The 27,473-nt window shown below is 65.6% G+C and overlaps 1 protein-coding gene across 4 annotated transcripts; it reads left to right on the top strand.

Moving 5' to 3' along the window:
- Nucleotides 1-25,370, top strand: CRTC2 (CREB regulated transcription coactivator 2). 4 transcript variants are annotated; one of them, XM_065574054.1, is made up of 14 exons: nt 2-246; nt 9,047-9,148; nt 9,593-9,709; nt 9,932-9,993; nt 13,464-13,532; nt 16,719-16,822; nt 17,411-17,440; nt 17,873-17,955; nt 18,240-18,376; nt 18,727-18,971; nt 19,916-20,352; nt 21,794-22,075; nt 23,596-23,809; nt 24,354-25,370. In XM_065574054.1, exons 1-14 carry the CDS (start codon nt 82-84, stop codon nt 24,557-24,559), a joined length of 2,253 nt encoding a protein of 750 aa, XP_065430126.1. In that variant the 5' UTR covers nt 2-81; the 3' UTR covers nt 24,560-25,370. The 4 variants fall into 4 exon arrangements, with proteins under 4 accessions (XP_065430127.1, XP_065430126.1, XP_065430128.1 ...); XM_065574056.1 differs by having other exon boundaries at nt 4-246; nt 18,327-18,376; XM_065574055.1 differs by lacking the exon at nt 13,464-13,532 and having other exon boundaries at nt 1-246.
- The last annotated feature ends 2,103 nt before the right edge of the window (nt 25,371-27,473 follow it).

Genomic DNA, 27,473 nt, shown 5'->3' with positions numbered 1-27,473 from the left:
CGTGATGCCCCGCGCCTCCGTGTTGTGCGGCGGAGGCCTGCGGCCTGCGAGGCGGCGGCAGGAGCTGCCTGAGCAGGGAAGATGGCGGCGTCTGGCTCCGGGGCCGGGCCCGGGCCGGGCTCCTCGGCCGGCGCCGGCGCCTCCAACCCCCGCAAGTTCAGCGAGAAGATCGCGCTGCAGAAGCAGCGGCAGGCGGAGGAGACGGCGGCCTTCGAGGAGGTGATGATGGAGATCGGCTCCACGCGGGTGAGCAGGCCGGACCGGAGCGGACCGGGCGGGGGACCGGACCGGCGCAGGGGACCGGAGCGGACCGGACCGGGCGGCGGGTCGGATGGGGGGCGGGAGCGGGGCTCGGCTCTGGCCCGAGCCCGGCGGGCAGAGCCCCGGGGTCGCTCCGCAGGTCGGGGGGCGGCGAGTGGGGCCGGGGGAGGCGGCTGGGGCCCGGCGCGGGCTGTCCCTGCGCGTGGGGCCGGGAACGTGGCCTGTCCCTGCGCGTGGGGCCGGGAACGTGGCCTGTCCCTGCGCGTGGGGCCGGGAACGTGGCCTGCAGCCCGAGCCGCTCGGCCCCCGGGAGCGCCACGAGCCGGGCCGGGGTCTCCAAGCGGCGGCCCGTGGGGCTCAGGGGACACGCCGGACTGAGCCATCCCGCCGCCGCTTCGTGCCCGGAGGGTTTCCCCGCCGCCGGCTCCTGGCTCGAGCCGAGCCCCGGGCAGCCCTGCCCTGGTCCCCCACCCGGGGCATCCCTAGGCTGGGTAAAGCACGAGGGGCCGGCCTGGGGGTGATCCGGGAAGTGGGACCGGGGAGCTCCCCCCACCCCAGAGCAGCTCTCCCCGTAGGCTCGGGACCGACCCTCCCACTCAGTGCTTTGTCTAGAGCAGGGAAGTGGGGAAGAGAAAACCCAGGCCCGGGGCTGGGCGATGCTTGGGGCAGCGCTGGGTCTCCACTGACCTGGCTCGGGGGCAGGAGAAGCCCCCCAGCAGCGAGGGGGACAGGTCCCGTTTTTCTTTGCGCGCGATGGGGATGGGTGAACATCGCCAAACCTGGGATTTGCCCAGCAGCCAGTTGCCTGAGCCGCCGATTCTACTGTCCCAGGCTGCATCCTTGGTGAATACCATCCACTCCATGCTCCAGCCAGACTCCTTCCCAGAAGAGCTGCTGGGGGAGGTGTGGGGGGGGGCAGGCACATGGGGACAGCTGTTTGCAGCTGCAGTTTGACAGACAGGAGCTGAGAGATCCGGGGGGGCCCTTCCAGGTGGCGGGAGCTGCAGAGGGTCTCATTCGTGGCAGTGAAGGGACAGGGAGAGGCTGGCATTAGGCAGTGGGGAAGCCAGCTCTAGGAGGTGGGTGGGATCTGAAAAGGAGGGGGGGGGGTTGAACTGGTGTGAATGGGGAGCGCGTGGGCTTGAGCGAGGCTGCAGGGAGGGGATCACACCTGGGAGCAGCGTTGGGAGTGCACTCCAGGGATTCGGGAGGTCTGGCGCAGGGGGTTGCAGCCCTCCGGGGCCGGAGGCAGCCGTAGTGCAGGCCAGGAGATGCCTCGGGAGGCGTCCGTCACCGGGGTCACTGCTCCGAGCCCGGGGCGTAAGGCGGTTCCCGAGCCAGCTCCTTGGGTCCAGGTAGCGATTTGTCCCTCTGCGTGCTGAGCCCAGCGCTCCCTGACAGGCCAAGTGAGCCCTGCCCCAGACACACAGATAAGAAATGACCGAGTGGGATGTGAGCCTGGCTGGGGTTCCCAGCCCCGTGGTCTCGAAGAGCCGGGCCAGCTGAGCCTGGTCCTGGCTGAGAGGCTGCAGGGCCCTGTTTGCACAGTAAACAGCTGGTTAATGTACAGCAGAGCTGGGGGGCCTGGCAGAACTGCCCTCCCTGCGACCCATGCCCTGCAGTGCTGCCCGGTGAGCCCCAGGACTGGCTGCTCAGGAAACGTGTGAGAGATCCAGGGCGAGCTAGCGGCTCAGGCAGTGCCGACGTTCCTAGGGCTGCCCTGCGCCCACTGAGGCCAAGGGGCCGTGTGGGCAGCACAAGGAGAGAGCCGCTAGCGGAGGACTGGCAAGGAGCGTGGCAGGAGCCGGGGCTCTTGGCTGGCCGCGTAGCGTGAGATGCTATCCTGGAGCACGTGCTGTAGGGACCAGTCCTGCCTGTCTCTGCACGGTAGGAGCCTGATCCCTGGGAGCCCCGTCCCGCCCCCTGCAGGGTCCCCGGTCAGGTGTGCTCTGTGGAGTGGCAGTTTCCCGTACCCCAGCTTCGCCCTGAGCCCCCACCCGCGGGGGCAGAGGGGAGTTCCGTCTCCAGGGCCTTGACCAAGCTGCTGGAAGCTGGCTCCTCTCACGAGCCGTCAGACACCTCTGGGGCCGTGTTCAGGGGCTGTGCTGTTGGCGCTGTCAGCTAGTGCCCTGTGCGGGGCCTTTGTCTTCGCTGCTGGTTTATTCCAAACTAGCTGGTGCTGTCCTCCCCCGAGCGCCTGGTCGGGGTCTGCCGCTGGAGTTCGGAGGGTCCCCCGGGGGCGTGTCTGCGTCAATGGCACGGACTCTGCCAGAGCACTTTACCAAAGCAAATGTCCCTTACCCAGGACTAATGCTGTGGCCCTGTGCTAAGACGGGGGAGTCGGAGCTCCGGTGTTGGGGGGGAGTGGACCAGCTGGAGGGATCAGGAAGGAATTCTTCACTCCTGCTCTGAGCCAGACGGCAGCTTCCCCCGGCCCCCGGGGCTGACTCGGCTTTCTCCCGCCAGGGGCCCTGGCGTTGGGACGTGGAGCTGAAATCCCGAGCCCTGAACCCAGGCAGGCTCGGAGCCCTAATCCCGGAGCGCTGCGGAGACAGCTGGTGACTAAATCTCCCTTTTTTCTGGGGTCAGGATTTTGCTGGTTTTAAGCTGAGGAATTTACGATTGGGGGCTTCTGAGCTGCTCTGCACCGCAGCTCTTCAGCCAGGGCTCGAGGGGGATCGGATTGGTGTCGGTGTCTCTGCTGCTCCTGTGGGCGGCCTTGTTCCCGGCAGATCTGATGGCCAAGGCGCTCGCTATTGGAGTCGTGGGTGAGAATTGGCCTTTGCGGGGTGACGCGAGACAGGCGAGGGGCTGGGCGGCTGACGGTCGGTTCTGCAGTGGAACCAAACTGCCCGGACGGTGGCGCTTGTTGGTGGCGCTGGGCACTTAGTGGTGCCAGGGTTGAATCTCTGCCTCCTGGTTCTGTGGGGCTGAGATGGAATTTCATCGACACCCCCTTCGCTTTGGCAGTCTCAGCCTTTCTGCCCTGACTATGGGACTGTCTGGCCAGGAGAGGCTGTGTCCTTGTGGTGCCTGCTCTGTGGGCACCAGGCTGCCAGCGCTAACTCGCCTGCCTGTCCTTTACTGCCCCCTCTCTCCTTCGGGAGCAGGGCCAGTCGCTGGGGAGCGGGATTGCCAATGGGAGCATCGCTTTGTCCTGTCTTGAGCAGAGACCTGCTCTGCAGCTTGAAGCTGCACGGCTTGAAGCCCCCCCCTCCCTCCCCCCGGTGGGTCACAGCTTTAAGACCCCCTCCATGGCTGCAGCCTGTGGCCAGAGCCCCGTTGCCCCTGGGTGCCGGCGAGCCAGATTCACTGGTCAGAGCTCGACAGGTGCCCTGGGTGCCCGCCTGGCTGGGAATCTGGGACCCTGCTCAGGGCAGATGAGTCCCTAGCGATCCTTTGTCTCCCCTCGTCCCCGGAGCCTGCGCTCTGCTTCCTTCCCCGGGGCACCCCGAGCTTCCCCCCGCCCCCCCCGCGGAGCTCCCCCCCACCCCGCAGAGCTCTCCCAGGGCAGCGCCCCCCCCACCCCCCCGCGGAGCTCTCCCAGCAGCTGCATGCCGCGCCGACCTTTAACCGTGGGGCCTGCGGGGCGGGGAGTCGGCCTGTGGCTTGGCAGCAGGATTCTGACTCACTGGAGCTGGTGTGGAAGTGGCAGCCGGGCCATTGCCCAGCGTACGGGTGGCAGTGCTGAGTTTCCTGCCCCCCGTGGTGTCACGGGGAGGAGGCGGAAGTCTGGCTCTCTCCTGCCAGGTGTGCCCTGGCCCCCAGCAGGAAGGGCTCAGAGGGCAGCGGGGTGGGCACCGTGCCAGGCCTGGGCCGGAAGAGACGCTTCCAGGTCCCATGTAGGGGGCTCCCTGCCCCTCCCTACTCTGTCCTGGTCCGGCCGAGCCCCGCCCTGGTCCCCTCCCCCGGAGGGAGGGCAGTGCCCCGAGCCCCGTGTCTGACCCCCTAGGCAGGGAAGGGGGCTGCTCGGTGCTGGGCCTGTGACTGGGATGCCAATGCCAGTGGCTGGCCCGTCGTGGGAACCCAGCCTGGCAGTGCCATGGCGGTGGCTGAGCCGTGGCGCTTGGGGGCCAGGTGTCTTTAGAGATGATGTTAAAATGTGCCCGTGTGCTCCCAAGGAGCTGCTTGTCTCCCGTCCCCACGACAGCCCCGCCCCGGCTGGAGCCAGGACGCCTCGGTGCATTCGCAGCCTAAGGGCCGACAGCGGAGACGTGGGCCAGTCCGGCTGCTTCGTGTGCGGCTGGAGCCAGAGGTTTCCTCTCCAGGCTACGCTGACGCCTCTGCCCGCGCCTCTGCCCGCCCGTCCCACCTGTGCCTGGTTCACGCTGATGCCTCTGCCGGCGCCTCTGCCCGCCCGTCCCACCAGCGCCTGGCTCACGCCGACGCCTCTGCCAGCGCCTCTGCCCGCCCGTCCCACCAGCGCCTGGCTCACGCCGACGCCTCTGCCAGCGCCTCTGCCCGCCCGTCCCACCAGCGCCTGGCTCACGCCGACTCCTCTGCCGGCGCCTCTGCCCGCCCGTCCCACCAGCGCCTGGCTCACGCCGGCGCCTCTGCCCGCCCGTCCCACCAGCGCCTGGCTCACGCCGGCGCCTCTGCCCGCCCGTCCCACCAGCGCCTGGCTCACGCCGACTCCTCTGCCAGCGCCTCTGCCCGCCCGTCCCACCAGCGCCTGGCTCACGCCAACACCTCTGCCAGTGCCTCTGCCAGTGCCTCTGCCCGCCCGTCCCACCAGCGCCTGGCTCACGCCGACGCCTCTGCCAGCGCCTCTGCCCGCCCGTCCCACCAGCGCCTGGCTCACGCCGACGCCTCTGCCAGCGCCTCTGCCCGCCCGTCCCACCAGCGCCTGGCTCACGCCGACTCCTCTGCCAGCGCCTCTGCCCGCCCGTCCCACCTGTGCCTGGCTCACGCCAACGCCTCTGCCCGCCCGTCCCACCAGCGCCTGGCTCACGCCGACGCCTCTGCCAACGCCTCTGCCCGCCCGTCCCACCAGCGCCTGGCTCACGCCGACGCCTCTGCCAGTGCCTCTGCCCGCCCGTCCCACCAGCGCCTGGCTCACGCCAACACCTCTGCCAGTGCCTCTGCCCGCCCGTCCCACCAGCGCCTGGCTCACGCCAACACCTCTGCCAGTGCCTCTGCCAGCGCCTCTGCCCGCCCGTCCCACCAGCGCCTGGCTCACGCCGACGCCTCTGCCCGCCCGTCCCACCAGCGCCTGGCTCACGCCGACGCCTCTGCCCGCCCGTCCCACCAGCGCCTGGCTCACGCCGACGCCTCTGCCCGCCCGTCCCACCAGCGCCTGGCTCACGCCGACGCCTCTGCCCGCCCGTCCCACCAGCGCCTGGCTCACGCCGACGCCTCTGCCCGCCCGTCCCACCAGCGCCTGGCTCACGCCGACGCCTCTGCCCGCCCGTCCCACCAGCGCCTGGCTCACGCCGACGCCTCTGCCCGCCCGTCCCACCAGCGCCTGGCTCACGCCGACGCCTCTGCCCGCCCGTCCCACCAGCGCCTGGCTCACGCCGACGCCTCTGCCCGCCCGTCCCACCAGCGCCTGGCTCACGCCGACGCCTCTGCCAGCGCCTCTGCCAGTGCCTCTGCCCGCCCGTCCCACCAGCGCCTGGTTCACGCCAACTCCTCTGCCCGCCCCTCTGCCCGCCTTTCCCACTAGCGCCTGGCTCACGCTAACGCCTCTGCCCGCCCCTCTGCCCGCCTTTCTTACCAGCGCCTGGCTCATGCCGACTCCTCTGCCCACCTTTCCCACCAACGCCTGGCTCACGCCGACTCCTCTGCCCGCCCCTCTGCCCGCCCGTCCCACCAACACCTGGCTCACGCCGACTCCTCTGCCCGCCCCTCTGCCCGCCCTTCTCACCAGGGCCTGCCTCGTAAAGCCTGCGGGCTTTGCTGTGCAGGCACCTCCCCAGAGCTGCCCGTGCTAGCCAAGGAGCTGGGCCCTTGTGCCCCCCGTGGTCACTGTGGGGCTGTCCCCAGGGCGCGGCATCTTGTGCTTTGCTCTGATCCCGCTACCTTGTTGGGATGGCTCCGGAGCCCAGCTCTAGATCGTTATTTCTGAGCTGGTTCAGGGGCCAGGCAACGGTGATTGAATGTGACGTTAGCCCAGGATTCGTCCCCCGTGTGACTGTGTCGTGTTCCCTGGCAGAGAGGAGACTCTGCGCTCTCCAGCCTCGTGCCCTTGGATCCCTCGCACCCCTCACTCAGCCCCTCCTAGTCTGGGCCTGTCTGCGCCCCCCTCTGCGGCGCGGCTGGTGCTGGAGCACCTGCTCAATGCGCAGCGGCGTCAAAACCGCGACCAGAATGTTGGGAATCATTAGGAAAGAGAGAGAATAGGACAGAAAATATCCTGTTGCCGCTCTATAAATCCATGGGACGCTCATGTCCTGAATACTGCGGGCGGATGTGGTCGTCTCATCTCAAAAAAGATCTATTGGAATTGGAAAAGGTTCAGAAAAGGGCAACAGAAATGATGAAGGGTCTGGAATGGCTGCTGTAGGAGGAGAGATTAATAAGACTGGGAATTTTCACTTGGCAAAGAGACGACTAAGGGCGGATATGCTAGAGGTCTATAAAATCTTGACGGGTGTGGAGAAAGTAAATAAGGAAGCGTTGTTTACTCCTTCTCAACACAACTAGGGGTTGCCCAATGAAATGAATAGGCGGTAGGTTTAAAGCAAACAAAAGGAAGTATTTCTTCACACAACGCACAGTCGACCTGTGGAACTCCTTGCCAGAGGATGTTGTGAAGGCCAAGACTATCACAGGGTTCAAAAAAGAACTAGATCAGTTCATGGAGGACAGGTGCATCAATGGCTATTAGCCAGGATGGGCAGGGATGGTGTCCCTAGCCTCTGTTTGCCAGAAGCTGGGAATGGGCGACAGGGGATGGATCACTTGATGTTTCTCTGTTCTGTTCATTCCCTCTGGGGCACCTGGCACTGGCCACTGTCGGAAGACAGGATACTGGGCTAGATGGACCCTTGGTCTGACCCAGTCTGACCGCTCCTATGTCCCAGGGCGCCCCTCCCCTGGAGAGGATGGCCCAGTGCAGCCGATGCTGAGTTTATTATTGGGGAGCGCATGTCTCCTTCCCCAGCAGGTCACTGCAGCTCCTGGCTCATCCAGAGGGGGCGCTGTGGAGTGGGGGGTGAGTTCAGCCCCGGGATTCTCCGTGCCCCTCCACCCCAGACAGCCTCTGGCTTGGCCCAGCTTTGTGCCTGGCCCGTCCCAGGGCCCTCCTCATCCGTTCCCGATGCTGGACAGAAGCAGTTTGAGCTGCTCCCTGTGGCCACGTATCTGAGTCCAGCCTGGCGGGCTTGTTCCCACTGGGAGTTGGCTCGCTGGGGAGAGCGCTGTGGCCCTGCCTTCCCCAAGATGGGCACGGGAAACATGCCGCTGGTTCTGCTCTGTAGCGAGCTGAGCTGGGTCCACTGGTGGTCATGGCCCTAGCCCCATGCCCCTGGCTGCTGGCAGACGCTTCCCGTCCTTGCCATGCCAGCAGCGAGAGGGCGGGGGAGGGCGGCCCCCAGTGTGTGGCTTGCAGATCTGAACAGCTGCCCCAGCTGGGGGCTGTCAGGGTGGCGTCGAGCTGCCACCTGGGGCTTCCCTTCTCGTTGCCTGAGCAGTGGGTGCCTCTCTGCCAGGGCATCCGTTGCTGAGCGTGCTACGGCTCCTGACCCTCCATGCCAGCTTGTGCCACGAACAGCAGCGCGGGCACAGGAATTTCCTCTGTGCTTCCCCCTCCCGTGGTTTTGCAGTGACAGCCTCTCCTGCCAGATTTCCCCTCCTTCCCCTGCCCTTGAGTTTGGGCTTCCCCAGAGCGCTGCAGAGCTGGGAGCCTGCCTGGGCCTGGAAGCCTCAGGCCAGCGAGGGAATGTGGACGCTGGCTCTGGGCCAGTACTTGGTGTGAAGTGTCCAGTCAGCCGGGGACTCCTGGGCAGCCGGCTCGCGTCGCAGGGGTGCGCTGAGTAGCTGGAACGTGTTCGCCCGGGCCTGGGATGGGTCCCAAATGTGGGGATCTGACCCAGCTCCGGGCATGCAGCTGGGAACGGGGTGTTCGGCGCCCGGGCACGCGGGTGACTTAGTGCCTGTCGTTTGTTCCCTGGCTTTTAATCAATTACTGAGGGAGGAGAGGACCTTCGCTTTCATCCCACGATTGTGTTTACTTTGCTGAAGAGCCTTTGGTGAGGAACCTTGTGAAAGACTTTGTGAAAGTCCAAGTTCACTATAACCACCGATCCCCCTTGTCCACATGCTTGTGACCCCGTCCAAGTCTTCTAATCGTGCTGAGGCATGAGTCCCTTTGCAGGCGCCGGGTTCTCCGGTAACTGGTCTTCACAACCGTTTCAACCAATTTCCCTGGTACGGAATGAGGCTGCTGGCCTGTCATTGGCAGGATCGTGTTCTGTTCGCTACCCTCCAGTCGCTGGCGCAGGGGGCCGGTCCCCGCCTCTGGTGCACACAGCTGCGCCCACCAGGCCTGCAAAGGAGTGGGGGTTAAGGAGCCGTGAGAGCGTTCCCAGCTGTGGCGCCAAGTTGGCTGGTGGGCATGAGGTGCTGCGGATGGCCTGGAAAAGCCAGCTGGGGGCTGCGTGTGGAGGGCCGGGCCGCTCAGGAACCTCAGCGCCCCCCCGATAACAGCATAGTCCAGTGGCAAGAACAGGGTCCAGGGATTAGATGCGTGTTCCTAGCTCTGCCGCTGACGGAGTGTTCCTGACTCCTGCTCCCGGGGACTGCCCAACCGGTTCTGACGCTGCCTCATCTCTCTCTGGTCCAGTTGCAGGCCCAGAAGCTGCGGCTGGCTCACAGCCGGGGCCCCTACTACAGCGGCTCGCTGCCCAACGTCAACCAGATCGGGAGCGGCGTCTCCGAATTCCAGGTAACAGGCCCAGAAGCCGGACGGCAGCTCCCCCTGCGGGCACTGGCAGGCTCCACTCCCGTCCCCAATCCGTAAGGTCCTGTCCTATTGCCTGGGGGCGACCCTGCACAGCCCTGGGGCTCATGGGAAAAGCAGGGGAGCGTAGACACGGGGCAGCATGCGTGGTGCTCTGCTTGGGATACCAGGCGCTGAGTCGGAGAGGAAGGCTGGGTAATGCTGGTTCTCCGTCACGCACAGGCTTCAACCAAGCCCTGGCCAGTGGGCTGGGAAGAAATCCCCCCTCCCTTGGGGCCCCCCATCTGCAATACTGCAGGGCCCTGCATGCTCCACGGTGCATGGGAGTCGGGGGGAGTGTGCTGGGGCCGGCCGCCAGCAGTAGTGGGGGGAGGTGGGACGGCGAAGCCCCGTGGCAGGTCAGAGCAATGCCCCTTTGTGTCTCCGCAGGGCCCCTTGCATTCGCCGCTGGACTCGGCACGCAGCACCCGGCACCACGGCCTGGTGGAGCGAGTGCAGCGAGACCCCCGGCGCATGGTGTCTCCTCTGCGCCGCTACGTGCGCCACATATCCTTTAGCAGTGCTGCGGCCTGCTCCAGGACAGCGCCCGCGGCTGCCTCCCAGCGGGCTCCTGCGTGGGCCCGGGGTGCGCGGCTCCTTGGGGCTAGGGGGCACTAACCCCTCGGTGGGGCTGCTCTGATCACACGTGCCCTGCCAGAGCCCCTCCGGGCGGCTCCAACTCTGCTTCTTCATAGGCGCTCTCGGCTTGATCCTTAACTCTCTGCTCACGTGGACAACTCGCCCTACAGCCCGGCCTACCTGTCGCCTCCCCCCGAGCCCAGCTGGAGAAGGTAATCGCCCCCGGATGCCCAGTGACGTAGGAGCAGCCCTGTTGGGCCATGGGGCCGCCAGGGCCCTTCTCAGGGTCACTGGCTCTGGGATACAAGCTGCAGCTGAAGGGTCGCTGATGAAATCCCCTGTGCAGGACCCGGCCCGTGCCCGAAGTCCCGGGGAGCTGGCTGCAGGTTTCCTGCTCCCTGCTGGTGTCTGCAGCCAGGCAGAAGGGGCTAGTGGGAGGGAGCGACTGAGACTGACCAACACCCAGTTCAGTAATCTCAGGAGTTACCTGCCACAACCCTGGGCACAACGTCCCATCCCCGCGGTGTCCCCGTAAGCTCCCACCGGAGCCAGCTGCCTGGACGCCCTCCGTGCTGGACAGGGCTGGGGGGTCCCCTTGCTCCTGGCCGCCTGTGGGTGTGGAATTTCCCGAGGGCTGCGCAGGCCAGAGCTCCCTGCAGCAGCAGGGGGAGGAACGGCTGGGCTGGGCCCCGTAGGCCCTTTCTGTGGAAGGGACCAGGCCTCCTCGTTTGCCATACGGTGACAGTCCCAGCATGTGTCCTCTGGAATCCCGGAGGGGCTGCCAGGAGAACCCTGCCAGGCGTGGTGCTGTGGGGAGGGACCCGGGCCCTCGCTGGGCTCAGCAAGGCTAGTCAGGGAGCAGCTCCCGCTGAGGGCGAGAGGCGTCCAGCTGGCCGAGCAGTTTGAGGGGCTGCGACTCAGCAGGGACCTTCCAGGGCTCTCCCAGGGGCTTGTGACACGCCAAGGGCTGGCCAGAGCCAGGTCAGAGCAGAACCAGCTCTCTGGCTGGGTGTGAATTGCTTCGGGACAGCCAGTGTTTCGGTCTTGGGGAGCTGGTGGGCCCAACCCAGGCTGCACCGGTGACTTGCAGGGAGCCCCCAGGGTGCCTGTGATCTGTAGGTGATGGAGCCGTTGGCAGCCCCAAGTCCCAGCGGGCAGTGCCCCTGCGTGGCCCGGGCTGCGGATGCTGCGTTACCTGCTGGGACTTGTCTCCCTGCTGGAGGGGAGCAGTTAACTCTGCTCCTCGCACGTTGGCTGCCTCGACTGTTAATCAGTCTAGAGGGCAGGTGCTGTGGCAGCTTCCCCGGGAAGCCCTGGTGCCCCAGTGCCAGTGGGTGGCTGCCGTCCTGGGCGATGGCCGGGCAGAGCCCCCCCCCCCCCCCCCCCCCCCCCGGGCCAGAATGGACCCTGAGTCCCCAGAGAGGAAGGGAGCTTCAAAATGTACTCGGTCTGTTCCATCAGTGGCGCACATCAAGGGCCTTGGTGCTGCTTGTTTGCCCTGCAGGCGCAGGTGTGTAGGGGAGACAGTTTGTCTTGGTGCCCTTTACCCCCCCCCCCCCGCCCCGCGATTCCCCCAGTGAAGACGGCGCATCGCTTGGGAGCTGGCTGGGAGCTCTGCTGCTGAGCCGTTCCCCAGGCCCCCCCAGCCTATGTCTCGGGGAGCAGCCTGTGTGGGACCACGGTCAGCCCTAGAGTTGCTCTGTTCACTTCACACTCAGGCTGCGTGTGGCCCCCAGTCCCCCAGGAGGCTGGTGGGGGTGGCACAAGGTCCCAGGGGCTGGATGGCTTGTGGGGCTGGTACGGGATAAATCTGTCTGTCTCTGGACATGCGTGATGTGCAAACATGGCTTCATTTCATTCTGGGGGGCTCACCTTGCTTGGCCTGGTGGAGGACAGATCTGTGTGTGGTGCTTCCCTCCCAGTGCCTGGCTCAGCCCCCAGCCTCATAGCCAGGGGCCAGTCCCTCCGTCCCTGGATTGCCAGAACCTTTCCAAGATGGAGGGAGCAGCATTTCCAACTGCAGCTGTGGTTTGGCCTAAACCCCTCTAGCAGGCTGGTTGCAGATCGCCCTGGGGGGCAGCTGCCAGGACGCTTCCCGCTGGAGCGTCTCCTGGTTAAACGCTGGCTGTGCCAGGGGACACAAGGGAGGCCTCAAAGCCTGGGGGTGTTCCCTCCCTCCACGGGGCCAGGCTGGGCAGGAAAGGCAGTGGATCGGGGGCAGACAGCTGGACCTTGTGGGGAACAGCCCAGGGCTTGCAGGAGTCTGTCTTGTCACCTGTCGGCAGCTCCATGCTGGGGCTTCTGCTACCTCCGTCTGGAGGTCTCGGGAGCCCTGGGGCCCAAAGCAGCTGGCCGGGGTTCTCCCCAGGGACTGGCCAGACTGTTTCTCTGGTGGAGGCCGTGCAGCCCCCCATCCCCCCGAGAGCAGCACGAGGCTGCCGGTGCTCGTCCCAGCCAGCGCTGAGAGCCAGGCCCCATGAGGGTGAAACCCCCTGAGCCCAGAGGGGGAGGGAGGGGCTTGGATCACTGTCCAACAGCCAGATATCTGGGGGTCCTGCCCTGCTGGGGGGGGGGCTGGGGCGTGGGGTGCCCCGGCCAAGGTTTGCCATGCGTGGAGCAGATCCAGACCCAGTTCTGCAGGCGCCAGGGCCCCTGGATGCCACTTGCACCAGAAGAGCTGACAGGTGGGAATCTCTGGCCTAGGGGAGTTAGGTGCTGAGCTCCCAGCCCCGCACTGATCCAGCTCCCTTTGGCACACTGAATTGTGCAGCCCAGGGACTGCTGGGGCAGACGGCCAGCGCCTTGCGGGCACCCGGAGGGGGTATGGCGCACACAGAGCAGCTTGGACTCCTCCCCCACCTTCCTAACACCCCGGCTCGGGGTCGCTCCTCGCTGCGCATCCCACTGCTAACTCCCCCCGGCTTGAGCCTTCCCTCTCCGCTCTGTTGCATTCAGTCCTTTCTCTGCCGGTCCCCTGGCACCCCTCTAGTGCGCCTCCCTCAGCACCAGCCCCCCCTTCCCAGGCAGCCTCTGGCTCCCCCCGGGATTGGCAGGACACAGGAGCCCCTGGCTCCCAGGCCAGGTTCAGTGTAGCTGGCCGTGGTGTGGCACCGCCCCTTCCCCCGGCCAAGGTCCCTTCTGCTGCTACTGCCCGGAGGTGGTGGGTTCTGGGCAGCCCAGGGGAGACCCCTTAGCGCCCCCATGTGGGACCAGGGGACGCTCCGGGGGCAGGGCACTGTCCATGCTTTGCAGAGACCTTGGCGCTGCCCGGGGGAGAGTGGGCCACCTGCCCAAGGAAGGCGTCCAGCCGCCGCCCCCAGCCCCACGGGACTGACGCTTGGGGCCCTTTGGCAGCTTTGCATGGAGCGGTTTCAGGCTCCCTCTCTTCTGAACGGGAGCTGCTGTGGTCCTTGGAATAGGCCCAAGGCTGCAGCAGCTTTCCTGGCCGGGGTGCCCTGGGCCTGGGAGGGCAGGCGCTGCCTTGTTTGGGTGTGTCTGAGAGGAGGCTGCCGTGGGGCACCCTTAGGTCAGCTGTGCCCCCTGGCCATGTCCTCCCATCCGGGCCCCGGAGCTCCAGGCTGCCTGCTGCCCACCTGCGTTACTAACCCCTCCCCGCTGCCCGGGTGGGGTCCGGGGCCCATTCCCTGCCCCTCAAAGTAACCTGCTGTTTTTCGTTACAAAGGACCATGCCCTGGGGTAACTTTCCCATGGAGAAAGGACACTTGTTTAGGCTGCCGTCGGCTCTCAACAGGTGAATGGTTTTTGATTCCGTTCTCTCTCTCTCCCTCTCTGTGGCTGAGCCGGCTGACGCCGCAGCCCGCTGGCCAGTGTCCGGTTGGGTTGGGGGGCTCTTGAGGTCCTGACCCCCGATGGGTGACTGGGATGCTCAGGCTGGGGCGGCTCCGTGGGGCTGCACTGATTTACACCAGCTGAGGATTTGGCCCAGGGCCCCATTGCCCTTCAGAGCTTGGTTCTCGGGTTCACGTGGCCGCCCCACCTGGCTGTCAGGGATCACGGTGGGGTCGGTAGCCCGCTGAGGGGCCAGTGGCGGGGCGTTGTGCCAGGTGTCTGGCCAAGGGAGCGGGAGGCTCGCGAACGGCTCTCTGGGCTCAGGGCAGTGCCCTCCGTGAGATGCTGCCGGGTTTGTGCCCCAGCTGTGCCGCTCTAAAGACACTGAGCTAGCTAGTAACAGGGCTCACGTGTCCCTCGTCTTTCTCCCCTCGGAGCAGGGCACGAACCTGTTGTGCATGGGAGGGCGGGCACGCTGCGCCTGGAGCAGCACAAAGCCCGGCAGCTCTGCCCCAGGAGTGATGGGTTGGCCCACGCAGTGCCCTAGCCAGGTCCGGCTGGCCATGCCGCTGAGAGGGGATGGGGGGGGAGGGGGGAGCCTTTGCTAGCTCCTCTAGTCCAGATCCTATTCATGGGCTTAGGAGAAATGAATCGGGGGGGCAAGGCAGGGCCCAGCCTCCCCAGACCTCTCAAACAGCCCCCAGTGCCCCCTGGTGGCAGTGTCAGCAGGGAGGGGGCTGGGGCCATGTCCTGGGGTGCAGCCCACTGAACTGCCCAGGAAAACCCAGCCCCCTCGGCAGGAGAAGAGGGTTCTTGCTGGCCGTGGGCGGAAGGGGGCGATCAGCAGCTGGCCAGCGGCCCCCAGCTGGTCCTGTTACAGCAGGTTCAGGGCCGTTAAACTCCCCTGCCGGGCATCCCGTGTCCTGAGCAGGTGGCAATGCCGGCTCGGGCCCGGCCTGCCAAGGGTTGCAGTTATGAAACGCTTGACAGGCAGCACTGCCCAGCCCCCACGGAGTAACGGGCTGTAGCACTGCCAGGCCCCGGCCCCGGCTGCAGCCCGTCCGCGAGCGAGCTGCCCTCTGCACCCTCACGCCTGGCAGAGCTCCGCTCCCCTGCGGGCTGGTGACTGGGCCTGGGGGGAACTGGGGGCCGAGGCCCCGCTCCTCCTGCCAGTGCCTGGCTGGCTGGGCGCGAGCTCTGCCGGGGGAGCCGGGAGGAGGCTGCAGCTCCAGGTGGCCTTGCGCAGCGGCTGGAATCCTGCAAGTGTCGGGCGGGCTGGCCTTGGGCAGCTGCCTCCCCCACCTTCCCACCGGGCCCTGGGTGGGGGAACGGGCCAGCCAGTGGCCTTGGGCGCCCCAGGGGCCGGGGAGAAGGAAACAGCCACCGGCCAGAAGGGGAGTTTGGCACAGGCAGCAAGAGCTGAAGGCAGCCCGCCCTGGCCTGCCCCCAGCTGATCGGCCCCTGCCCTGCCCGCCCCCTCCCGCCCCCCCGCTCCAGGCTGATCTGTGCCCTCTGCACCCACCTGGTCTGCCCTTCATGCCCCCCCCCCATCTGCTCCAGGCTGATCTGTGCCCCCCCCCCCAGCTCCAGGCTGATCTGTGCCCCCCCCAACCTGGTCTGCCCTTCGTGCCCCCCCATCTGCTCCAGGTGATCTGCCCCTGGCTGATCAGGCCTTGCCCCTCCCCAGCTTGGTGCAGATGCCCTGATGTCCCAGCAGGGAGGGCTCCAGCCACTGCTTTCCTAGCCATTGTTGGGGGGCTGCAGGAGGCGCTGTTTGCTGGCTGCTGCCTGGGAGATGGGTGGGGGTAAGGATTAGCTGCTGTTCTACAGGGGCCTTCCCCCAAATGGGTCCCAAGGTGCTGGACAGCCCCCCACCCCTGGGCTCTGCTGGTGCCAGGGGGCTGTTTAGGACAGGAAGTGAAGGGGGGACTGAAGGAGCAGCGGGTGTAAGAGCAGGCAGGCCCAGCCGCCCTGTCCTGTGGCCCCGCTTGCGGGACTGGCTCAGTGCCCAGGCGCAGCGGCCGGCTCCCCTCCCGGCACGCACCGTGCTCAGCCTCGGCCCCTCGGCGCGAACCGTGTGCCGGGAGCAAGGACAACGTCCCCATTCATGCTCCCGGGGCGTCGCCGTGGGGCTCAGCGCTGACGTCTCGCCCACCGTGGGGTTTCGTTAGTGCGGAGGCTGGGCCCGTGGGGGGCTGTGGGGGGCGGGAGAGAGAATTTCCTGCCTGGGAGCAGGCTAGGCCCCTCAGCTGAACAATCTCCCCCTTGTGTGTCGTTAGCTGGAGTAGCCTGCCCTGCCCCCTCCCCGTGCCCCAGCCCGACTCATTAGGAAGACAATGCACGTGTCTCCCTGGGGCCTCAGGGAGCCCCTTCGCTGCAGCACATGCTTTGTGCCAGCCCAGGAAAAGTGGCTCCAGGGCCTAGGCCCTGCCGTGCCCGGGCTGGGGTGGCCTCAGGCTGAGTCTGTGTGTGCACAGCGCCTCCCCCAACAGATCCTTCGCCTCGCAGCCACCTCTGGGCTGGAGCAGACCCGGTACGGCAGACACAGGAATGTCCTGAGGAAGGGGCTGGGTCCTTCGGTGGGGACTTGACAGCTGCCTCTAGAAACCAGCCGTCACCTCCTGCTCCAGCTCACAGCTCCCCCGCCTGGCCTTGCCCCCAAGGGACAGCGAGCAGAACATTGGGGTATCCTAGAGCTTCCTTAAAGCTTAGCTGGGCCGGGGCAGCTGCTGGCTTGGGAAGGGTTCCCCCAGGGCTGTTCCCCAGGGTTTCCGTTGTGATTCACTGAAAACAGCCTCCTGCCCTGTGCTGTCCCGTCCCCGGTCGCTGTCCCAGTGGGGGTCTCCTCCCTCGGGGATCCCTGCGCGGTCTGAGCTCCGAGGGTCCCCGTCATCCCACCAGCCTGCTCTCCTGAGAACGGCCCGGCGAGCCTCGAGAAGCAGGAGGCGGCTTTTGGCACCTTCCTGCTGAGCGCGTGCAGGGAGGGGAGCGTGGATCCCCCAGCCGGAGGGAGGGGAGCGTGGATCCCCCAGCTGAGGGGCGGGAGGGGCATGCTGGCAGCTCGCGCTCCTCCCAGGATGCACCAGCCTTGTTGGGTCCTGTCTCCGCCCAGGGGGGGTCTGACTGGGGCCTTATCTTTTGCCATTAGAACAAATTCGGATTCGGCGCTTCACACGAGTGTGATGAACCCCAGCCAGCAGGACATGTACTTGGGCCCCTCGCAGGGCGTCCCCCCTCCCAGTCGCAGGAGCGGTGAGTAACGCCCCAGCCCTGCTCCCCTACTGCAGCAGGTGCATGTCGCGGCTCCCTGCCTCTCCCTGCTCCCCACCTGCCCTCCTTGCCCAGCCTCCAGCCACTGCTTTGTACCCTGGGCCGTGTCAGGCCGGCTGAGTCCTGTGGTAGCCCAGGAGGCAGCTCTGATGGCCGGGCCGCCCGGTACGGTCGGTGCCCTGGGGCGCCAACCTGGCGGCAGGTGGATACTCTTTGTCGCTAGCTCCCACATGCCAGGAAAGCCGCAGACTTCCCGGCGGGGTTGTATCTGCCAGATCCATCTCCTAGCCTCGTCCGAGAACGGCTGTACCACGTCCCCCCATAGGCATGTCTAGCTCAGCACCCCCTTTCCTGTTGCACCGCGTCACCCCAGACGGTCGGCCTCACCTTCCCGTCCACACTGGCTCGCCCGTGCGGCAGCTGGTCCGAGCGCTGCTCCTTGGTGCCCTGCCTCTCGCAGTGCCCAGCTGGTCGGGTCTCCTGCCTTCTCTCCCCAGGGGTGTGTCTGGGCGTTGGCTCACGCGATGGGTCCCCTGCTCATAGCTAACCGTGGCCCCATCCCTCTTTCAGGTTTTCTGGACGGGGACATGGACAGTAAAGGTAAATGCCCCATCCCTGCCCACCTTGCCTGGCAGTCACAGTGGGGCGTGGAGCGGGGTCTGATCCCAACCCATGGAAGGGGGACAGCTCTGGCCCCTGCAGGGCTGGGAGCTTCGGAGAGGGTGGCACATTCTGCTTCATTGCCGGGGCAGGGAAGGGGAGTTGCCTGGGAGCACAAAAGCCTAAGGGGCCAGCAGGCCTGGCAGAACTACAGTTCCCAGTGTGCACTGCTTCATCGGGAGGCTGCTTGGCTCCACATGGAGCATTGCATGCTGGGACCCGTAGTCTCTCGGGCCCATTGCCCTGTTAATGCCAGGCATGGCTACCGTTTAACAACACTTCCAGTCGCTAGCGCCCTGGGGTTTGGTGGGGCCGGGGGCTGGGCTGGCCCCCTCTGCACAAGGCTCACCCCTGCCCTTCTCCCCTTGCCAGTGTTTCTTTTCCAAGTGCCTCCCATCGAGGAGAACTTCCTGGATGACAACAAGCACTTACTGAAGCCCTGGGACACCAAGAAGGTGGGTGTGGGGGTCCTGGGGTGAGGCTGCGCTGCTCTCAGTGGCGGGATGGGGGATGCCCTGGTGGGTTTGAGAGCCCCAGTACTGGTGTGGGGTATGTGGTGGTGGGAGGGCTCCCCACGTGGTGAGGGGTGGGCCTGCATGACGGGAGGTCCTGGGGTGGGGAGTGGGACCGTGCTGCTCCCAGTGCCCGTACGTTTCAGCTTGGCTGGTGCTGTGGGCGCCGGCTTCCTGCCTCTGGCGCCTGGAGTGTTGCAACGTGTGTTTACCTCTCTCCTGCCCAGAAACTGCGGCCGCCCGCACTGGTCGGGGGGTGGGGTGAGGTAAATGCCCTGCCCAGGCTCACCCCCCTCCCCTCTCTGATTTCCCAGCTCTCGTCGTCCTCGGCCAGGCCCAGATCCTGCGAAGTCCCCGGGATCCAGTAAGTGCTGTGCCCGGGCGCGTCACGCTGCCATAATAACTGTTAGCACCTTGTGGGCATTGCTTAGCCCCTCGGGGGAATGTCTAGGTCGTCTCCCTTTCACAGGGGGGGCGGGGCGGGGGGAGGGACTGAGGCATGGGGACTTGCCCAAAGCCACAGAAGTCAGTCCATGGCGGAGCAGGGAACAGAACCAGGAGTGCTGCCTCCCAGTCCTCTGTTCACTCACTAGGCCACACTTCCTCCCGCAGCTGGGCCCAGAACCCAGGAGTCCTGGTGCCCAGCCCCCATCTCTGACTCTGGGCGCTCGGGAGTGTCGCCTTTGCTGAGCAGCGTCTCTCTGTTTCTTTCAGTATCTTTCCATCCCCCGATCAGCCTGCCAACGTCCCGCTCATCCCCACCGCCCTGAACACGGGCGGTTCCCTCCCAGACCTCACCAGCCTGCACTTCCCCTCCCCACTGCCCACCCCCCTGGACCCCGACGAGTCGAACTACCCCAGCCTGAGCGGCGGGAGCAGCACCGGTAACCTGGCCAACACCATGACGCACCTGGGCATCAGCAGCAGCATGGGCCTGGGGACGGGCTACGGCTCCGCAGGTGAGGGCTCCGGGCTGCTGCCCAGAAGAGGAGTCGACCTGTGACCGTGCGGGCAAGGGCTGCGTAGGACTCGTACTGGGCTCCTTCCTCCTCAGAGCCCAGTGCTGAGGATGGGACGTCAGCCAGGCCGCCCAGGGCCTAGCTCAGTGGTTTGAGCATTGGCCTGCTAAACCCAGGGTTGTGAGTTCAGTCCTTGAGGGGGCCACTTAGGGATCTGGGGCAAAATCAGTACTTGGTCCTGCTAGTGAAGGCAGGGGGCTGGACTCGCTGACCTTTCAGGGTCCCTTCCAGTTCTAGGAGATAGGTATCTCTCTCTCTTTCTCTCTATAGCTCCGCCCCGGCCCATGGGACTTAGCCGGGGCTGAGTTTGGCCCAGGGTGGTGGGTGTCTCGGATCCCCGCGGAGCAGAGCTGGAGGACAAGCAGGCCCAGGGGGCCCTGAGCATGTGCTCGGAGGGGGCTGCTGGCGCTGGGAGGTCAGGGGGGGACTGGGTGTTACTGAGCAGCTGCACCGGGGTCTGGTGATTCTGCACCTCCAGCAAGCTCCTGCCTTGCCCCCGTCCCAGGTGGGGACAGAGAATGGCCTGGCCTGGGCCGAGCTGGGCACCTCCCCCTGCAGCGTCTGGGCACACGAGAGCCTCTCAGGTCATTTCAGCGTCAGGGTTGGCAGGACACGAGCTGGGGCGTCGTATCAGGGAAGAGCCGAGCCCCCCTCCCGGGGGCCCCGGTGCTCGCCCTGCAGAAGGGAGCCGTCCCTCGCGCCAGGCGCCCGCTGGAGGGGGTCTCGGGCCATGATCCGATTCCATCGCTGGGTTTGTTTGTTTCTGTTGCCGTCTCCATCGTTTTGGTCTCCCCCTCCCCCTCCATCCCGCCCAGGGGGCGGAGCCTCGCTCGCGCTGATTGCCATGGGTAACGGTGGTGTCTCTTCTTTTTTTGTCCCCACAGGACTTACCTCACCTATGCAGAGCTCCCTGAGTAACCCCGCCCTGCAGTCCTCGCTTAGCAATCCCAACCTGCAGGCCTCCCTGCGCCCCCAGTCGCTGAATTCCTCCCTTAGCAACCCCTCCCTGCAGTCCTCCCAGAGCAGCTCCTCGCTCCCCTCCTCCCTCAGCACCCCTTCGCTCCCCTCCTCCCTCAGCACCCCCTCGCTCCCCTCCTCCCTCAGCAGCCAGTCCATGCAGTCCTCGCCCAGCAACCCCAGCCTGCAGGCCAGCTTTAGCGGCTCCTCCTACTCCCCCCTGGTGCAGGCGTCCATAAACACGTCGCCCCGCCGAAGGGCCCCGCTCAGCCCCCTCACCCTCCCAATGGGCGGCGACTCGAGAAGGCAGCACCCCAAACAGTTCTCACCAACAATGTCACCCACATTGTCCTCCATCACCCAGGTATGCATGATCCATCGTCACCCCGGTCCTCTTTCAGTTCCTCCTGTCGTCCTGTTTTTGCCATCCTCATCTCAGTGGGAGGCTGGGAGCTGTAGGGCGGGGAGCTGGCGCCCGGCGCTGCCCTGGCCCCTCGCGGGTCCCTGCTCCACGGGGCGCTCGGAGAAGTCGGAGATGATTGTGTGTGTATTCGGGCTGGGCCGGGTGCTGCACAGAGGGTCCGCGGTCGACAGACAAGCCGCAGGGTGGGGGAAGGGAAGCCTTGTTCTCCCCGGTCACACTCTGGGAACCAAGGCCCAGAGAGACGCAGCGACCGGCCCAGGGAGCTGGGAGCAGGACCGTCCTGTCCCGACTCCCAGCTCCTCCGCTGGCCCCGGGGGCCGGAGGTAGTCTCCAGCTGACTTGAAAGCAGCCAGTCAAGCTGGGAGCCAGTCTGGAGGGTCTCGGTCCCAGGGCCCAGCCAACACCCCCCCGTTGGGCCAGGCTGTGCAGGGAAGCAGCCCTGGGGGCCTGAGCGTGCTCTGGGCCAGGGCTGGGTGTTGGGGAAGCCGCAGCTGCTCGGGACGTGGAAGATTCAACGTGGCGCTGGGCGTGAAGGCTTCTCTGGCTGCTGCTCCCGAGGCAGACGGGGGCCAGCTCGCTCTCCCCAGGGCGTCTGCTGGACTGCGCCCCATTAACCAGCTGAGCCGTGGGGCCGCTCGGCAGCACCGGGCTCCCCCTGCTGCCCGCCGGGGAGTAGCACTGGCTCCCGTGCCCTGGGGAAGGGGCAGAAACACCCTGCAGTGGGTTGGAGGAAGGGGGGGGGGGTCTCCCCCGCACATGGATCTCTGCAGGGGCTGGTGGGATCCAGGGACCTCGGTCCTTGTGAACCTGGAGATTGGTCTTAGCCGAGGCTTTCTGAATTCTGCCTCTCCTGAGCGCCCTCCCCCCAGCCTCGCCAGGATGGGCTGATGCCCCAGGCGAACGCGCTTCTAGGCGGGGGAGGGAAACGGGTGCATTTCCCTCCCCTGACCCCCGGCATGCAGACGGCTGGCCAGAGAAAAGCCTGGAGTATCTGTTGGGTGCAGGGGGGCATATTTGCACAAGTAGCCGGTGGAACTCTCTGCCACAGGATCTAATTGAGTCCCAAGATATAAGGGGGTAGACGTAGCCAAGGACCTTGAGAACATCGCCAGTCCCGTTGGAGGGTAGAGAACAAGGGGACGGGTCAGCCCCCGCCTGGTTGGGCCTCGAACAGACAGGCTCCTTCCCCTCAGAATGGTCCCTGAAGCAGCTGGCGCTGGTGCTCAACGACAGGAGAGTGGGCCGGGGGCTGGCCCCAGAGGTGGGGGCCGGGTGGTGTCTCACCAATAGCCTAGCTGTTCAGGAGGAGCGGGACCCCTGGGCCAGATCCCTGCCAGGCTTGGTGCGTGGCTGTAACCCTTGCTGTGCTGGGTGTTCGCAGGGCGTGCCACTGGACACCAGCAAGCTGCCAGCCGACCAGAGGCTCCCGCCATACCCCTACAACCAGCCCGGCCTGCTCATGCAATCCCAGCCGCCTCTGCAGCAAACTCAGAAGCCCCAGCACCAGCCTATGCAGCACCAGCACCAGCCGCAGCCGGCCCGGCAGCAGCCGTCCCAGCAGCACAGCGCGCCCACGCAGCGGCCGTACCTCTCGCAGTACCAGCATAATTCCTCACTACAGCAGCAGCTCGGCCAGCCGCTGGGCGACTTCGGCCTGGGCAGTGTGAGTGCCGGCGCAGGCTGAGTCTCTGCTGGGGGGCCCTGGCGCTTGCCCCTGGGGCGATAGGAGCGGAGACCCTCGGGGGGGCTGGGGATTTCCTTCCAAGTCACCTGTAACGTAGCCGTTCAGCTGCCCTGGCCTGGCCCACCTGACCCCAGCTGTGTTCAGGCCACGCTCCTGGGGCCGTCCCAGCCCCCGGTTCCGGCCCTCCAAGCCGCTTCTGGAGTTTGCTCTTTGCCATCTCTGGGCTGCTTCCCCCCAGTCTCTGGCCTCGCCCCCCAGTCAGCGCTGGGATCTCTGGGAGCCATGACTAGCCTGCGGGGCTCCTTGGGGGTGGTTTGGTGGCACCATCTCCAGCTCAGGGCAAGGGAGGTGGAGTCGGCATGAGGCAGGACTGGCTTGCACCAGCAGGGGGCGCAGGATGGAGATGTCTGTCACACCGGCTGCTGGCCCCACCGCGGGCGATTCCTCGCCTGCCCCCTGCGGCCGTAGACGCCGAGGAGTAGAGGAGGCTGCCGGGTTGACTGGTCCCTGCAGCGGGTTCCTCTAAGTCAGTCTCCAACCTTTTTACGCCCAAGTTCACTTTTTGAATTTAAGGGCAACCCAGGATCTACCCCCACTTCCGCAAAGCCCCATCCCACTCACTCCCCTCCCCCCCATCACTTGCTCTCCCCCCACCCTCACTCACTGTCACCGGGTTGGAGTAGGGGTTTGGGAGGGGGGTGCGGGCTCTGAGCTGCAGCTGCGGGGTTTGCAGTGTGAGAGGGGGCTCTGGGCTGAGCCTGGGGCAGGGGGTTGGGGTGCAGGAGGGGTGAGGGGTGCAAGCTCTGGGAGGGAGTTGGGGTACAGGAGGGGGCTCTGGGCTGGGGCAGAGTGTTGGGGTGCAGGGTGGTACACGATGCTGGTTCTGGGAGGGGGCAGGGGGTTGGGGTGCAGGGGGGTGAGGGGTGCAAGCTCTGGGAGGGAGTTGGGGTACAGGAGGGGGCTCTGGGCTGGGGCAGAGTGTTGGGGTGCAGGGTGGTACAGGGTGCTGGTTCTGGGAGGGGGTTGGGGTGCAGCCTCCTGCCGGGTAGCACTTATCTCCAGCGGCTCCTGGTCGGCGGCGCGGCACAATGTGGTTGCCACTAAGGCAGGCCCCTGCCTACCCCACACTGCTCCTGGCAGGGGCCAACGTGGGGGGCATGTGGCTCAGCACGTTGCCCCTCTCTGCAAGTACTGCCCCCGCAGCTCCCATTGGCCACAGCTCCCCGTTCCCGGCCAATGGGAGCTGCGGGGGTGGTGCTTGCAGGCAGGAGCAGCGTGTGTAGGGAGACTGGCACTGGCCGCTTGCGGGAGCAGCATGGTGCCGGGGCAGCAGGGAGCCTGCCTGTGGTGCCGGAGATGGCGTCGGTCACACGGCTCTGAGACGTTCTCCTTTTGGCCCGGGAATCCCGGCTCCCGGCGCCGGCTCTGCCCACGGAGCGGCCGCTGGGGCCCTTCTCCTGGGCGAGTCACTGAGTCCCCCGCCCCGTGTCTCCCTGCAGCTAGAGCAGTTCAGCATGGGCGAGAGCCCCCCGGGCAGCTTCCCGCTCAACCACAACACCTTCCCCGACGACCTGGGTGCCTTAAACTACCACTCGGCAGAGAGCCTGGGCTTCTCGGCCAGCGGCAGCAGCTTCCACGACCCCCATCTCCTCAGCCGGCAAAACCTGAGCAACTGCAGCCGCCATGGGCCCATCCCCAACATCGTCCTCACAGGTACGGGGGCTGGGCCGGGGTGCACCCGGCTCGGGGGCTGGGCTGGACTGGGGTGCACCCGGCTCGGGGGCTGGGCTGGGGTGCACCCGGCTCGGGGGCTAGGCTGGGCTGGGGTGCACCTGGCTGGGGGCTAGGCTGGGCCGGGGTGCACCCGGCTGGGGGGCTGGGCACCACCCCCTCCAGTGGCCTCCCGCACCGTGCGCATTGTGCGGTGGAGCGAGTTTGCTGGGTCTCAGCCCAGTTTGCAGTGGGACTGGTCGGCAGTCAATAGGAGAACCACACACGGCGTGGGCCACGGAGGCCAGGTCCCTCTTCCGAGGGTTCCTCCAGGGCGGGCATTTGCCCTGCTAGTGGAATGCAGCTGGGAGCCACTGAGAGGGTGGCTGGGCTTTGCCAAAGGAAAACTGCCCCGTGCCCCCCACTTCCCAGGGCCCCCCAGATGCTCAGTTCCCCCCTGCTGGCGGGATGGGCTTTTCCGGCTGCCCCCACCACCACCACCACACACCGTCCTGCCCTGGGTCTGACCTTTCCTCTCCAACCCCAGGGGACTCCCCGCCCGGCATCTCCAAGGAGATCGCATCGGCGCTGGCTGGGGTCCCTGGCTTCGAGGTGGACACGTCCCTGGGCCTGGAGGAGGATCTCAAGATCGAGCCCCTCACCCTGGACGGCCTGAGCATGCTGAGTGACCCCTACGCCCTCCTGACGGACCCCGCGGTGGAGGACTCCTTCCGGACGGACCGGCTGCAGTGAGGGGGACCCGCTCTGGGCAGGTGGCGGAGGAGTGCTGGAGAGGAGAGAACAGACTTCGAGCATCGCAAACAAGCCTGACTTCCAGGGACAAACCGCCCGCCCTGGGCCTGGCCTGGCGCTGCGCCCACCCTCGCTGCCCCGCTCTGCGTGAAACCTCCCAGGGCCATGAGCACTGAGCAGCTGGGCCCAGGTGCCAGGACTCCGCCAAGAATCACTCGAAGCCGGGCCAGTGCCAGCCTCTGCTCCCAGCAGCAACCCCTCGCTCTGCGCTGGGAGGTGGCCAGGGCTCTCCGCCCGCTAAGCAGGGGAGAACGTGAGGTCCTCTAGCTCTGTGCCAGAGGTCCGGGGGACCTCGACTTCTGTGAAGGATGGAGTCTGCGTCCAGGGACCTCGACCCTCCAACTAGATGAGGGGTGGTGGGGAATCCAGCGTCCCCGTGCCGGAGGGAGTGGGCCCGTGGTGGTCCAGGGTCCCCTAACCCCACGGCCAGGGTGGAGGCGAGCATGGGGCTCTGTGTCCCCAGCTTCCGGGCGACAGTCTGTCCACATGCTGGTGTGGCTGCGTGTGCAGCCCCGGGCCGGCCATGTATATAGCTGTTCTGTTAGCTAGCGACCTGAGCCCCAGAATCCGGGCCTGGGCCTTGGGGTTTGTTTTTGTTTTTGCTAATCATAATGTTTAAAGACAAAATTTATCCCCCGTCTTTCCCCGCTGAGCTGTGTGTACCCCGTCCCCTGCCAAGCCGTGTGTACGGGGGGCCCTGCCCGGGGGCGGGGGAGGACAGGGCTATGTATAAAGCACTTGTAACTTTGAATCCTTGTCTGTTGTGAGGTCACGTCCTGCGTCTGTGTTGGGGGGCCCTTAGGGGGGAGCAGATGCCATGGGGCTGAGGGAGGTGGGGGCCCCAGACCTCTGTGCTCCGCGACGGACCCCTTGCTATGGAGGAGAAAGCCAGAGTGATTTATTATTATTATTATTATTTTTTAAATATATTCTATGTTAATTAACAGCGTTGCATTGATGTGTGGGTGATGGGGGGGTGGTTGGGGGGGCAGTGGGTCTGGTGGAGTGGGGTCCCCTCACTCACATCCCTCCAAGCCTGGGCCCAGGTTGGGGGGACCCTGATGCTGCCCTGGGGCCTGTATGGGGGCGGGTGGGGATTGTGCACTGGGGGGCATTTGCAGCCAACATTAGTCCCTGACCCAGAGTTTTCCAAATCCCCTCTGGGCCGGGCAGCCTGAGCAGCGGGGGTGTCTCTGGAGGCAGTTGGAGGTTTAGGGACACCTGGAGCAGGCGGTTGCATCCCTGATCATCTTGGCAAACAGCCATTGTTGGATGTGTCCTCCATGAGCTTCTCTCGTTCTTTATTGAATCCAGTTTTGGCCTTTACAGCATCCCCCAGCAGTGAGTTTCACAGGTTGACTGTGCGTTGTGTGAAGAAGTATTTGTGTGTGTGTGTGTGTGTGTGTGTGTGTGTGTGTTAAACCCACTGCCTGTTAATATCATTGCGTGACCCCTGGTTCTTGTGTTATGTGAAGGGGTAAATAACACTTCCCTAGTCACTTTCTCCAGCCCAGCCATAATTTTATAGACCTCTAGCATATCCCCCCCTTCGTCAGCCCTTTTCCAAACTGAGCAGTCCCCGTCTCTCTAGCCTCTCCTCACCTGGAACAGGTTCCAGACCCCTAAGCATTTTTGTTGCCCTCTCTGTACTTTTTGCAGTTATTGTATGATTTTTGGAGACAAGGCGACCAGCCCTGCAGGCAATATTCAAGGTGTGGGTGTCCCCTGGATTTATATAGTTGCATTGTGCTCTGTGTTACTAGCTAGCCCTTTTCACATTGGGAGCTTTTCTGCCTGCACCGCACACGGAGCGGATGTTTTCAGAGAACTCTCCACCATGACTCCAGGATCTCTTTCTTGAGCGGTAACAGCTAACTTAGACCCCATCAGTTTGTAGGTGTAGCTGGGATTGTGTTTTCCAATCTCCATCACTTTGCATTTATCAACGTTGAATTTCCTCTGCCCTTTGGTTGCCCCTCGCCCAGTTCTGGGAGTTCTTCCCAGTCAGCTTTGGACAAAACTAGATCGAGTCATTTAGTTTTGTCTGCAAACGTCGCCACCTCCCTGTTTACCCCTTTTTCCAGATCACTTTGAACAGGGCTGGTCCCAGTACAGATCCGTGGGGGCCCTGCTATTTCTCTCTCCAGGAGAATGGGACAGATCCTGGGCCTGCAGCCGGGTGCTGCACTCCCTCGCCCCCCACGCTGGGCCACCTTGCTAGGGTCTGCCCTTCATCGTCTGCATTTCTACAGCAGCGGCTTCACCCGTTTCCCTGGCCCTGGAACCCGGAGTGATCCCGGCCCCGGCCGGGCTGCCTCAGCCCTCCTCCCCACTGCTGGGCCAGGCACCAGGAGGCTCCTGGTCCCTGCTCCCCCACACACACATGGGCAGAGGCTCCTTGGCCCAGGCAATCCCGGCGGTGGCTGCTCCTGGTCACTGGACATTTTCTTGCCATTAATTTCAGCCTGTTGCTCCTCGTTTTACCCCCCCCCCGCCTCTGCTCCCTGCAAACCCTTCTGGCTCGGAGCCTGACCCTGCTTGGGTCTTGCTGTGCAAAGCTCCCTGCTGGGGAGGCCCCGAAGAAAGGAGGCCTGGACTCCCCCCGGGGATCCACAGAACCGGTGCTATAGCCCCAGCTTTGGACCCGTGTCCAGGAGCCTCCCTTCAGTGAGCCAACCCCAGCCTCCCGGGATCCCCCTCTTCCTCCAGCGCAGCCCCTTGGCCTTACTGCCTTCTCCACCCCCCAACCTGCAGCTGCCGTCACGCTCCTGCCTAGAGGCTGCAGTATAACCCGGGGGCTGGTGAGCCTGGTTGCCGGTGGCCCCCGGGGGACAGAGGGGGGGATTTTCCGTAA

This window comes from Chrysemys picta, chromosome 20 (genome assembly GCF_011386835.1).
Source record: "Chrysemys picta bellii isolate R12L10 chromosome 20, ASM1138683v2, whole genome shotgun sequence".
Classification (NCBI taxonomy): domain Eukaryota; kingdom Metazoa; phylum Chordata; order Testudines; family Emydidae; genus Chrysemys; species Chrysemys picta.
Note: the sequence above shows the minus strand (reverse complement) of the source record. Positions and strands in the feature narration are given on the sequence as shown.